The sequence below is a fragment of the Nesoenas mayeri genome (assembly GCF_963082525.1).
Source record: "Nesoenas mayeri genome assembly, chromosome: 20".
Lineage (NCBI taxonomy): Eukaryota > Metazoa > Chordata > Aves > Columbiformes > Columbidae > Nesoenas > Nesoenas mayeri.
Window position 1 is genome coordinate 10,503,027 of NC_137569.1, and position 12,954 is coordinate 10,515,980.

The 12,954-nt window shown below is 54.8% G+C and overlaps 2 protein-coding genes across 2 annotated transcripts; one reads left to right on the forward strand and one right to left on the reverse strand.

The window, feature by feature from the left end:
• Positions 1–654: 654 nt before the first annotated feature.
• Positions 655–1,531, forward strand: LOC308048236 (C-C motif chemokine 4 homolog; the record flags this gene model as incomplete). The annotated part of the gene is made up of 3 exons (XM_080357233.1): positions 655–724; positions 1,042–1,156; positions 1,444–1,531. 3 exons carry the CDS (start codon positions 655–657, stop codon positions 1,529–1,531), a joined length of 273 nt encoding a protein of 90 aa, XP_080213359.1.
• Positions 1,532–8,155: 6,624 nt separating this feature from the next.
• On the reverse strand, positions 8,156–12,954 carry LOC308048065 (E3 ubiquitin-protein ligase TRIM39-like; the record flags this gene model as incomplete). Its single annotated transcript, XM_080356932.1, has 6 exons — positions 8,156–8,727; positions 9,146–9,258; positions 9,858–9,880; positions 10,017–10,247; positions 11,787–11,882; positions 12,523–12,954. The coding sequence occupies 6 exons, from the start codon at positions 12,952–12,954 to the stop codon at positions 8,156–8,158; spliced, it is 1,467 nt and encodes a 488-aa protein (XP_080213058.1).

Genomic DNA, 12,954 nt, shown 5'->3' on the forward strand with positions numbered 1-12,954 from the left:
GGACTCTTACTTCATGCCCACCAGAACCTGTGCTGTGCCTGCAGTGCTGTCACAGCTGCAGGACATGCCATGAGTCCCCTCAGAAGCATGTGCAGGACATGGAGCCCACTGGTGATGGCTCCCAACCCCTGCTACTGGGGCAGCACGGGCTGTCCAGGTGTGGGAGGGAGACAGTCCGGGGTAGAGGAGACCTCAACCCCCCTCTCCCTCACCGGCTTTGTCCCACCTGTGCTCTTCAGCCCCTTGGCACAGCTCTTGGAAGGATGCACTCTCACCTCCAAATTGCTTGGGCAGGTTGGGTAACAGAGGCCTGTTGACCAATGCAGGAACCTCCACAAGGAACTTCTTACTAAGGGACATGCAAGAAAGAGGCAGAAGTAGTGATGGTTGTTTCATATCCTGTTTCACCGAGGAGGCTCTGAATCAAGGGGGAGCTTCACTCTTCCGGCTGAAGCTGCTGCTCTGTTCCATCACGAGACTCCACCACCAGCAGCTTCTTCTCTGGGGGAAATTCCATCATGCCTACACAAGCCGCTGCACGGACCTCCTCACCCCATAAATAGGGGAGTTGCTGCCTGTCTCAGCATCACACAGAACAGAGACTTTCAAGCTTCACTTGCCTGCTCCAGCTCCGGCCACCACTTCTCAGCTGACATGAAGGTCTCTGTGGCTGCCCTCACCCTTCTCATCGCCGCCTTCTGCTACCAGACCTCCTCTGCACCACGTAAGTCTGGGATATCCCTGTCCTCTCTAAATGGGGACAGGAGAGATGTCGCTGCTGGAATGGGGTCCCTTCTGCCAACCCGTCCACCCCTGGGTCAGACCACACTCTGGCAGGTGCTCCAGGGCTGTTGGGCCCAGAAGAAAAAGAATTGAAGGGAGAATGAAAAAAAACCCTCTTCTCTTCCTCCTCTACATCCTCCCTCGTCCCCAGACCAGGGGTCTGCAGTTCCACCTCCCTGTCCCGAGGTCTGTGATCACATCTCCCTGCCCTGCTCCCCATCCCTCACCACTGCTGATGACCATCTTTGCTCTTCACAGTTGGTTCTGACCCACCGATCTCCTGCTGCTTCTCCTACACCTCCCGGCAGCTGCCCCGCAGCTTCGTGGTGGAATACTACGAGACCAGCAGCCAGTGCTCCAAGCCGGGCGTCGTGTAAGTCCTCTCCTCCGGGCCGATGGGGGGCTCTGCCTTTGGGCTGGGGATCCAGGAAGACCCCTTTCAAAACACAGGGATAGAGGCTGGTCCCGGGGGATGGGAGGTGTGTGGGACACGAGGTGCATGGTGATGCTCCACGGTCCTGCTCCACCACTGCTGACACGATGGGCATGATGTGCTGCATGTCCAAATTCTGCTGGTCCTCGGGAGAGGCTGGGCTTGGGGCAGGGTTCCCCTCCACCCATTGCTCTCCCACCAAAATCTTACCTCTCTACATCCCACAGGTTTGTCACAAGGAAGGGTCGCGAAGTCTGTGCCAGCCCTGAGGAGGACTGGGTGAAGGAGTACATGAGCGACCTGGAGCTGAACTGAGGTCCCGGGACAGACCCTGACACCCACGTCTGCTGGCGAGGCCCGGCCGGCTGCGTCAGGAATGCTCCCGTGTCATTGAAAGCTAGTTAAGAAACTGAAAATGTACCAAAATCTGACTTTAATGTTTTGCTATTTAATTTTTTATAGGGGTGGGATCAGGTGCAATAACTCTGCTCTAGACAAATAAGTATATTATTTAATAGATCTATTTTTTTAAATGAAGGTTCATGCTTAGGTTATATTTTCCGTATTTAATTAATTATAATTTTGATGTAATATATTATTCATATTTCAAGAAATAAATATTTTTGTAAGAACTTTCTGTCTTTGCCTCTATTACAATTCTTTGCAACAACAGTAGCTCAAATCATAATAGTGTTCTTTATTCCCTTTTCTATGCTGTCAAAACCCCCACAAGCTTCCCCTATCTGAACGTCCTGCTTTGCAAAATAAGAAAGGAAAAATCACGAAGCAGGAGGTGTGAAAAGGGCACAGATTACATTCAGGTAGCTTGGCTCACTCTTTGTATAAAGTATTTAATCTGTACTCATGACTACTGGCAGCTAGTTAAATTACATCACTGGCCTCATTATAGTCAATTAAAACCTTTAGGGGTTGAAATCTTACATGCCGGCTGTTTCAGGGAAAGTTTCCTGAGAACTGCAGCTAAAAGGGATCAGCTCTTCCCAGAGCTGAGGATGGGTAAATATAGGTTTCACTACAACATTTTTAGAACTATTTCATCAAGCTTTCATTTAGCTGGGACATGAGGCTTAGCAGGTGTGTCCCTCTTCTGAGCACAGGTGTTTTTACTCTGTGCCTCCAAGACCAGCCCATCTCTGGAGACACCTGTCCAGAGAAGAAATGTCCCTTGCAATGTCCCTGCCAGGGCCCAGCCCCAGGGCAGGGTCTGTCCCTGCAAGGAGACATCTGGTGTCCCACCAGAGATGCAGGAGATGGAGCAGACACACCTGATGGCCTTTAAGTTACTCTGATCGGCTCTGGACTGGTGCTGTTGGATGAACAACGAGGGTTTGGGTTCGTCCTGCCTGGACCCTTGGTGCCCATAGGGCAGCCCAACGAAAAGGCTCAGGGCAGAGACCTGCTGCACCTTGGCCGTGGGAGCCACCCAGCCCCGTATCTGAGTGTCAGAGCCCAGTAGCTTCACCCTGAGGACAGACTGACACAAAGCTGAGTGCCCAGAGCTGACCTTGTTACAGGGAACAGCAGGAGCTGGGACAGGAGTGGGGAGCAATGGGGTCACCCTAAAATGGTTTGAACCTCCCCAGTCCCTCTTGGATATGAGCCCCACCTGTCCCTCTGGCACTGGCAGCAATCCTGCAGCCTTGGGGTGTCCTGTGGAAGGACACAGAGCGCAGGGCCATCGGGGAGCACCAACCAGCCCATGCACTGTTTGAGCCTGTCTCAGACAACCCCATGTGCCAACATGCTCAGCAACCTGGTTCACGTTCAAGCCACCCCCAGCAGACACCTACTCCGGGTACCTCAGCTGACTCCTCACCGCTATTCCAAGAGCTTGCAGGGAGCCCTGAATTGCTCACGTCTTTCTTGATCTTACACCCACCTACGCGTGACAGCTCAGAGGAGCCCTCAAAGTGCATCTGAGGAACACAGCGTGCTCATCAATCCACACCCCCGGGCACGGAGCTGTGAACACAGCTCGCACGAGCAAGGCAAAGGCAGCCAGCAGCTTTTTGAAAGCTGACAGCTGCCCGCAAGTCCTGCAAACAGCAGTGTGATCATGAAGAAGGCAGCCGTGGTCATCTTCACACCACGTTTTACAAAGAAGGATGAGGAAGAGTAGTGCAGGAAGGTGGCCCAGAGCACAGACGGAAAGGCAGGGGCTTGTAGTGCCCACGTCACCATGAGCCCATACCTGTACCCAGGAATTACCCTGCCCAGAGCTGGGGATATATTTGCCATATCATAGAATCATAGCATTATAGAATAATTTTGGTTGGGAAAGACCCTCAACATCATCAAGTCCAACCATAACCCACCCCTGGCACTGCCCCATGTCCTGAGAACCTCATGTCCGTCTGTCCAGCCCTCCAGGGATGGTGACTCCAGCACTGCCCTGGGCAGCCTGTTCCAATGCCCCACAGCCCTTTGGGGAAGAAATTGTTCCCAGATCCAACCTCACCCTCCCCTGGCGCAACTTGAGGCCGTTTCCTCTGCTCCTGGCGCTTGTTCCTGGGGAGCAGAGCCCGACCCCCCTGGCTCCAAGCTCCTTTCAGGCAGTTCAGAGGTCAGAAGGTCTCCCCTCAGCTCCTGTTCTCCAGCTGAACCCCCCAGGTCCCTCAGCCGCTCCATCACACTTGTGCTCCAGCCCCTCACCAGCTCCGTTCCCTTCTCTCCACTTGCTCCAGCACCTCAAGGCCTTTCCTGGTGTGAGGGGCCCAAAACTGACCTCCGGATCTGAGGTGTCCATGTACATTGGTGCAGCTATTTGGGACTGATGTTGTTGCCAGAGTTGAGGCAAGAAAACTCCCACACCATACAGCCCTTGGATAACCTGGTGCTGGTGTGTGGGTCTCAGGGGCTGATCATGATGCTCATCCCTCCCAGAAACAGCCTCACAGGACGGTCAGGGAGCACCCGCTGGAGACGGGGCAGGTGAACACAAGAAGGGCGCTGAGCCCGAGGCAGCAGATGGGACCCAAGAGGAAGGTGTCTTGCAGGGGTTTTCCTCTGGATTTAGGCCATGACAAGAGCAATGGTGTCAAGGGTTTCAGAATTTGTAAACTACTAAAAGAGAGATTCATCCTGAAAACAGACTGTGGTACTTACTGAATATTTTGTGCATGTGTATAGAAGTAAATATTTTTAATGAAAGCCCCGGGAAATCCTAACTGTGAAAAAAAATAAAATCATTACTGTGATAAGAATAACATCATTATTATAATACACATGCACGTCTCTATATATGTGTTGTTTATATCACCCTGGTGTGTCTGTAGGCATTTTGAGGTATAATGACAGCCACGGGAGTTGGGGATCACAGTCTGGCATCGCACAGAAAAAGGAGTTGAGCTGTGCTGATTACGAATTGAAGGCAATCGAGGTTCATGGTCTGACAGCTTTTACATCTCCACTTTTTCAGAGAGGAACTAGACACCCTGAATGGAAAACGCCCGTGTGCTCAGCAGTGCCGGCTCTGTGCCTCCCCTGCATCCCAGGGGCCAGAGAGGGGGGGCTCCATCCTCCAGCTGAAATGGCTCTTCCCAGAGACACCAAGACGGGAGATGGTCTCTTCTGGGAGTCTGGAACCCAAAAAGGCGTGTAAAAGTGGATGGATTTGCATGCTGCATACAAAAGATTTTTTTTCCCTAAAGTAGCAATAAACCCAGACTTCCAGGGCTGAGGAATACACAGAGTATTATGCCAGAAATCGCTCCTGGCTGTCACCTCCCCTGTAACAGACAACAGAAGGCAGAAGTGCCAGTGAAGACCCAAAAGAACATTTCTGCTCAGTTCTTAGAAAGATGCAGACAACGACTCACATCCCTCTAAGACGACAAAGCATTTTCCACTACACTAGAAGAGAAAGAAAAACTATAATGTATGTTGAGAAAGCACATTTCTAAAACCGCAAAACTGTAAGTTTTGCTGTGGAAAGTCTTATCAGGGATCTTATCAGTTCCTCTGGGTGACCAAAAAGGCTAAGGATCCAAAGCCTAAAAATGGGACATTAATCTACTGATTTCTCAGAACAACAACTGGCTGATCACCCAACCCCAGCCCATGGCCATTCTGCCAGAGCTGGCATCCCCAGGGATCACTGACATCAGTAAAACCTTGAGAAGACCAGTCCTGGGACCCACCACAGCAAGAGACTGTCTCAACCCAAAACGTCCCTGCAAAATGTATAGAATCATAGATTCATTTTGGTTGGAAAGACCCTCAAGATCATGGAGTCCAACCATAACCCACCCCTGGCACTGCCCCATATCCTGGGAACCCCATGTCCGTCTGTCCAGCCCTCCAGGGATGGTGACTCCAGCACTGCCCTGGGCAGCCTGTTCCAATGCCCCACAGCCCTTTGGGGAAGAAATTGTTCCCAGATCCAACCTCACCCTCCCCTGGCGCAACCTGAGGCCGTTTCCTCTGCTCCTGGCGCTTGTTCCTGGGGAGCAGAGCCCGACCCCCCTGGCTCCAAGCTCCTTTCAGGCAGTTCAGAGATCAGAAGGTCTCCCCTCAGCTCCTGTTCTCCAGCTGAACCCCCCATATCCCTCAGCCATGTATATGCTCATCTTCCTTTAACATAAAGAAATCAAGTGGAAATGGAGTGACTGTGATGAGCTTGGTACATATAGGTCAGTCTCTTTCTCAATAAATAACCTTATGAAGCCATGTGAGGGTCACCAGCTTGCTTGGGGCAGGAGAGTTCGCAGGAAGACCCAGGTTCTTGGGACAGACCGCGCTGTGCCGGCAGACATCCCTCACGGCTGAGGTGGATGGTCCCAGCAGGACCTGGTCCTTGCTGGGAAGCGTCTGTGTTGAGGACAGAGCCAGGCAATAAATGCATTTCCACTGGGGAGAGGGGCAAGCTTGGTTTGTCATGACTTAAACAGAAATCTTGTTTGCAAACAGCTTTTGGAACAGCTTTAGCTCTAAGTCAGCAGGTCCCAGTGCTCCTGGCTTTTCTCTCGTCCGTTGCCAACCAGTCTGGGCATCTCAGGGCAGACTGGGATCTGCCTCAAGCAGTTTCATAGTTGCAGGTGATGTGGACAGTTCACCAGATGGACAATTTTATAGCATATTCAGGGCTATCTCATGCCTTCAACCTTTAGTCTCCTTCCTGAGAGAGGCAGATTCATGATTTCTAGGAACGCTTTGGCTGGTGCATGGGGGTGAGTTCACATCCTTTCTGCTCATTCATGTCTTCTCCCAGTTTGCAAGATCTCTGAACTGTTGCACTTCCTCCCACCTCTTCTGGAAACGCTCTTGTGCCTCGGGCGCTGCAGCAAGTGCCACTCGTCTGTCACCTCCCTGCGGTCAGATCGCTCTTGCCTCCTGGACAGTTTCCATCCCACCACCGCCTCCCGCCCCATTCAGTGACATTTATCCTGGTCCGTCCCCAGCTGTCACCCTGCACAACAGGTTTTCAAGGCTGTCCTCACCAGTCCGCCCCACAACTGCCTCTGCTTCCAGCCCTCTGTCAAGACCTCAAAGTTCATGTCCTTTCTTCATCTCCTTTCTTATCTTCTCAGGCTCCATAAACTGCCTCTGCATGATCTCCATGGAGGTCAACGATCTGCAGCACCCACCAAGACCCGTTGACCTTCTCCTTCCTGGGACATGGCAAAGCTGGGACCCGGCTCTTCTGGCTGGTCTGTCCTCTCTGCCATGCAGCCTCCAAAATAAAGACCCTGCAGCTGGCAGGAGGAGAGTGGGACTCCACAAAACACAACAAAACTCAGGTGAGAGGAACCACTGTCTCAGGTCCAGCGTAATTTTTCACTAGGAGATTCCTAAAGCACCATTTGGGGCATCTCCAGAGAAGCTGTGCTGAGTAGGACTGGCTGATGCCAGTGCTGAGCCTAAAGACCTGAGAGCTTTTCCTCCAGCGACACGGTGGCCAGCTGTTGAGGCAAGAGGCTGGGGCAGCGGTACGGCCTGAGGAGAAGGGATGTCCCAGAGGATGGAGAGATCGAAGGTGACCTTTTGAGACATCAGCAAATGCCGGGGACTTTTTCTTTCCCTGTTTTTTGCAGGCCCTGAAGTGCCCCTGTCCTGGGTGTGCAATGCTTGGAGATCTCCCACCCATGGGGCTTGTGAGGAGAGGTGGAGAGGCTGGACCTGCCAAGCCTGAAGGTGACCACGGATTCATAGAATCACTTTAGCTGGAAAAGGCCTTCAAGATCATCAAGTCCAGCCATTAACCCAACAATGTCACTAACCCATGTCCCTAAGAGCCTTGTCTACGCACAGATCCCCCAGGGGACAAGAAAGAACAGCCCAGGAGTCACCAGCTCTGCAGCACCCACACCCCTACAGATGTCCCCTTGCCCTCACCTAGCACCACCCGGCGGAAGTGTGGTCAACCACACAGGCAGCTGCCACCACCGAGTCCCTGCCTGGCGGTGCCCGGCTTGCTGCGGTGTCCCACTGATGGCACAACAGGATCCCTCGAGGACCCTCTCTGTGCTGGAGAGGACCAGGTGCAGCAGCACCCTTTGCCCTCTGAGATGCTATGGATTAGCTGAGGCTAATGGGCAGGGATGGCCGCACCACAAAACCACACTGCTAATCACACAAGGCTGCCCAAATCAACCCTTTATTGCTTTGTTCCAGTACAATTCACACCAAAATCAGCACTATGCAGCAGGCTGGGTGCCCACCCTTCTCCAGCAACCCGTGAGATGAGTGGCAGGACAGTGGTGGTCAGCGGGGTCCCCACTGGTGGTGCAGTGGGTTATGGCATGTCCCCACTGCACAGGCAGGGCATGGGGTGGTGTCACACTTGGCAGGTCACCCCAGGAGCACAGGGGGACCCTGCCATGATGCTCACCAAGGCACACAGCTGTTTCCATGATGCTGTCCCCTTCACGGGTGGAGTTGGTTGTGCTCCCAGGTCTTTGCCCACCAGGGCAGCCGCTGTCACAGGACAATGCACCCAGTTCCCTGCGTGTCCCTGACCCAGGAGATCACCAACGGCTCTGCATTTCTGCCCCCCAAAAAGGCACCCAGGAAGAAGAGAGGCCGAAGGTTCCCTGAAAACTTGTCAGTGAAGGTGTAAATGTGGGAGCGGTCGCTCACATTGTAAAAGGAGATTTCTCCTGCCTCATAGTCCAGGAAGATCCCGATGCGCCGGGGTCTCACGCTCAGGGTCAGAGGGGAGACGGGTGACGTGAGGGCCTCGTAGTTGCCATTGTTTTGCAGCCGCAGCACCCAGTAGCCATTGTTTGGGGAGAAGAGGACGTTGCCTTTCCGGGTGGCGGACTCCCGGCACAGCCCCAAGCCCCACTCGGGCTTGTCTCCCACCTGCACCTCCCAGTAGCTGCGGCCCGAGAAGAAGACCTGACTCCCCAGCACCGCTGGAGCGGTGCTGAACCTCCTGGGATTCTCAAAGAGGGACAGAAGCAGCTTCTTGCTGCCACGCCGCACACTCTTGCGGTCCTCGGACAGGGTGAGCTCGGGGTGCGCCGTCTCGGGGTCCAGCGTCACGTCCACTGGAGCGAGAGAAGGGTGGAAGGACAGATCAGCGGTCTGCAGGTGTGGACACAAGCAGGTGCCTGCGACCTGGGTGCCAGTCTCTTCCAGATCTTCCTACCTGTCATATTTATTTGTGTGTGCCCCTGGTTTTTCACAATACAGAAAATCATGACAACCACAAACCACAGCAAAATATTTGGCATTTGACTGCAGAGCAGGATCAGAATGAAGGCGGCTCTGCAGCCCCCGGCACAGCTTTGGGAGCAGTCAACACCAAAAGCAAGAGTTCAAGGGTAACACAGAGCCTGGAACTCCTGAGTGACCTCCTGGGCTTCAGGGTCAGCTCACAACCCATCCAAGACCAGAAGAAGGAAAGTTTCTCCACCATGAAACCAGACCAGAGGCCAGGAGCTGGCACAAAAGCAGCCCCCTTACCTTTGAAGTTCTTCAGCATGTCCCTCATGCCCAGGCAGCGCTCGGGGATGCTGTAGTCTTCCTTCAGGGTCACAGACACAGCCTTGGGGGCCTGGAACTTCACCCCCTCACACCTGTAAGGAGAGCGATGCCCATGGGCTGTACCCAGAGCCCACAGCACAGCCGGTCTCCTGCTGCGGGGAGTTAAAGCCTTTCTGTTGCTGCACAGGTGCACTCCCTCCCTTGAGCTCTGTGAAGAGCACCAGAGATAAGCGCTGGCTTATCAGCAACCCCAATGAGACCAGAGCTAAACAATGTGGGAGCAGTGGTGCCAGTCCCTGGGAAGGAGGGAGCAAGGCCAGGTCAGCATGGAGAGGGGCCAGAGGAGCCACCGAAATGACCCGAGGCTGGAACAGCTCTGCTGGGAGGACAGGCTGAGAGAGCTGGGCTGTTCAGCTGGAGAAGAGAAGCTCCAGGGAGACCTTAGTGTGGTCTTTCTGGACTTAAAAGCTGCCATAAGAAAGATGGGGACAGACTTTGGCTCTGGGGTCCTGGAAGAGGAGGATGGAATCTCTTCTCCAGCCACTACTGGTCTCAGTCCCTTTGTCAGTCCCAGGAAGGACCAAAACAGGCTCTGGGCAGGGAGGACGGGGTGGCTGGTGTGGAGCAGACACGAACATCTTGGAGCCTGGAGGCAGCCAGGATAGTAGGAGGAACAGGCACAGGTACCCACCTGCTCATGATGCTTTTCATGTCCTAGAGGGAGAAGCGAAAAACCATTTTGGGTGTGGGGCTCCAACGCCTTGTGCCCACCAGCCAGCCCGGCTCCGGCCACCTGCCCAGATGGAAAGGCTTGGAGGCTGAGTTAGGGGAGCTGGTGGCTTAGCCTGACCTTAAGCAGCCCGTCAGCCGGCTGCTGCGTCTTCTCCTTTATCTCCAGGATCAACTCCTCCAGCAAGAACTTCTGCTCCACCAGCCTGGCCAGGTTTTCATTGATCATCAGCAGAATCCGCTTCTCCTCCTCCTCCAGCTTCTGAAGCAGCAGCTTCTCCTCATCGGCCAGCAGCCGATGCAGCTTCCCGAACTCACTCACAATCCTCTCCCGCTTTTTCTTCACCGTCTCCTTAGGATGAAAAGATAGATGGGGTGAAAAGGGGCAACGTTAGCCAGGCAGCTGAGACGGAGCCGGATGCTCCAGCATCCATGCCCGGCATCAGGCTTTGGGAAACCACCGCATTTTTTTGATAAGCACATCTATTTAAAACACACAGCCAGAGGCTCACTGCTGCGCTGTCACCTCGCCCGCGTCCCACTCCACATCCTCTGTTTACCAGCTGTAGGACCTTGCCCAGGGCACTTCTGCTCAGCTGCACCTCAGATGGCTAATGATGGGCTGCAAGGAGATGCCATCAGGCGCTGGGGTGGGTTTTTATTAGATGTGGTGCGACTTGTCCCTCCAGGCAGACCCAGGCTAACCCGCTGCTCAGACAGCCCAGAGGAAACCCTGGGAGAACCCGCAGCAAAGGGATGGGGAGAGATGGAAACGGGGAGCGGGGGCCCCGCGGGTGTCCGAGAGCTCTCACCACAGCCAGCAACAGGCAGGGCCTGCCATGCTTGAGGGTTTTTCACCTCAGCCCTAAATATTGGCACTTTGATTGAAACGTGAAGCTCCAGGAAAACAAGCTGCGGTTAGATAGGGCCATAAAACCTCACAACGCAGAAGATAAACAAAAAGAAACTGAATTGCGTCTGCTTTTCTGTCCAAGCACGTGATTTCTTGGACCTGAGTGATTAAGGGTTGATAAGGCTGGACGATCACAGCCGTTTCCCCCACCGCTCGCTAAGGGACTTCATTTTGTTTTTAGTCAAAAAGCGCCAGGCCGGGGGAAGCCGGAGGCAGCGGAGCCGCAGCCCCGCGCCCCGACCCAGGCGTGCGGGGGAGAATGACACGATCTGTCACCACCCCCAGCCCCATCCCAGCCCTGCGGGGGATCGTGAGTACACAGGAGCACCCCAAAAGCCTGCCACCCACTTGTCCAGCCTGCAGCAAATACCTAGGGGAGCGCAGAGAAACCTGTTCTCATGCCAAGGCTGATTAATCATCAGCTCTAGCTGGGGGCTGGATAACTCAGCCCAGTAGTTTCGTTTCCTTTCCTGCAGTTACTTTTACTTTCCAGCTTCCAGCCTGGAGGGACATGAAATGCAGCTGTTTCTACTCTCCCCGGGATTGCCTGGAGTCAGGCAGAGGTGCAGTAATTCAGCTTTTCTTCTTTTTTAATTAAAACATTCCTAGTCCCTATTGCTGTGGGGCAGAACTCACCATATGGCTCATGTCTGGCTTGTAACTAAACACAGGTTGTAAAACACAAGGCAAATAAAAAATATCCAATATCTATTTGTTTAACCGGCACACAAACGCCCGTGATTTCGGGGAAGCCGGCATGCCGATCTTTGCAAAGCTCTCCCATTCTTTTATACAGCTACACCAGTCACTGAGCCTGATTTTCAGCACGGGTTCTCCATACAGCACAGGACATGAACATCCTGAGGGCTATGCCAAATTCATGACCTCAGACAAGATGATTCGGGGTTGTTGTTTGTTTTTTTTTTAATTGCCGATATCTCTGAAGCTCATTCTTTAAGAATTAAGCCAGGCACCTGCCTTGCACTCCTGGGTTTTCACCCTTTCCGCTGACTCACGCTTCTTCACATCCTCCACTTCCTTCGAAAGGTGCTCCAGGGATTTCTGGAGTTTGACCTGAAAATCGAAGGAACAGGCTCAGCTCGCCCCAGCAGCACCCGCCGAGCGCCGCAGTTGGGCCGGGTCCCCTGTGCCGGGCCGGCCGGTGCCAGCGGGCGGCCAGGGGACGGTCACCCGTGCCAGGCGGTGCCAGCCCTGGCACCCGAGCCTAGCAGCTGCGCTCCTCGCTCCCCTCGCAGCGTTAACCCTCTCCGCACTCCTCCGGTTTTCTCTGTAGTTTTCACAGTGTTTAGGTTTTGGAGAGCAAAGCGATGCGTCCCCTCAACACCAGGGCACGGGGCGGCCGGCGATGTGCTGCCGGGAGCATCGTTGGGACACGGGGTTTAGGTGAACCCCTCCACTGGGCAAAACATCCCCAGGGCAGCACCCACCGTCCCCCTTCTCCAGGGGGGCCACAGGGGGCGGGGAGCCAGGCTGTTGCTGTGCACCCAGCAGGATGGGGGTGCGCCTGGGTAACTCCACAATTAGGGAGCCAGAGGGTCACTGCAATGGCTGCCACTCTCTGCCACCCCCTCCTCTGCTTTCCGGGGCTGTTGGGAGCGGGGCAGTGGCGTCCCGGCACCCGATCTCCCGGCACCGCCGTGCCCAGGGTGCTCCAGGGCAGGACAGGGACCCCGGCACCCCCAGCCTCCCCTACCTTGTACACCTGCGCAGCCTCCTCGATGGGGTAGACGGTGTGCGGGCGGTGGTGCAGGGACTCCCGGCACACCACGCAGATGGCCTCCTCGTCCTCCTCGCAGAAGAGCTTGAGGCGCTCGTCGTGCTGGGCACAGAGCGGGGTCCCCGGCTCCGTCCCCGCGCCGCCTCGCAGCCCCAGCTGCCGGATGCTCTCCACGATGTTGGCCAGCTGGCGGTTGGGTCGGAAGCCGCTGCGGTGGCAGGAGGCCCGGCACTGCGGGCAGGAGAACGGCCCGTCGGCCCACAGACCCTTCTCCTGGCAGTGCTTGGCGATGCAGCCCCGGCAGAAGTTGTGGCCGCAGTCGACGCTGACGGGCTCGTTCATGTACTCCAGGCAGATGGGGCAGATGGCCTCCTCCTGCAGCCGCTCCAGGGCCCCCGCCAGCGACAT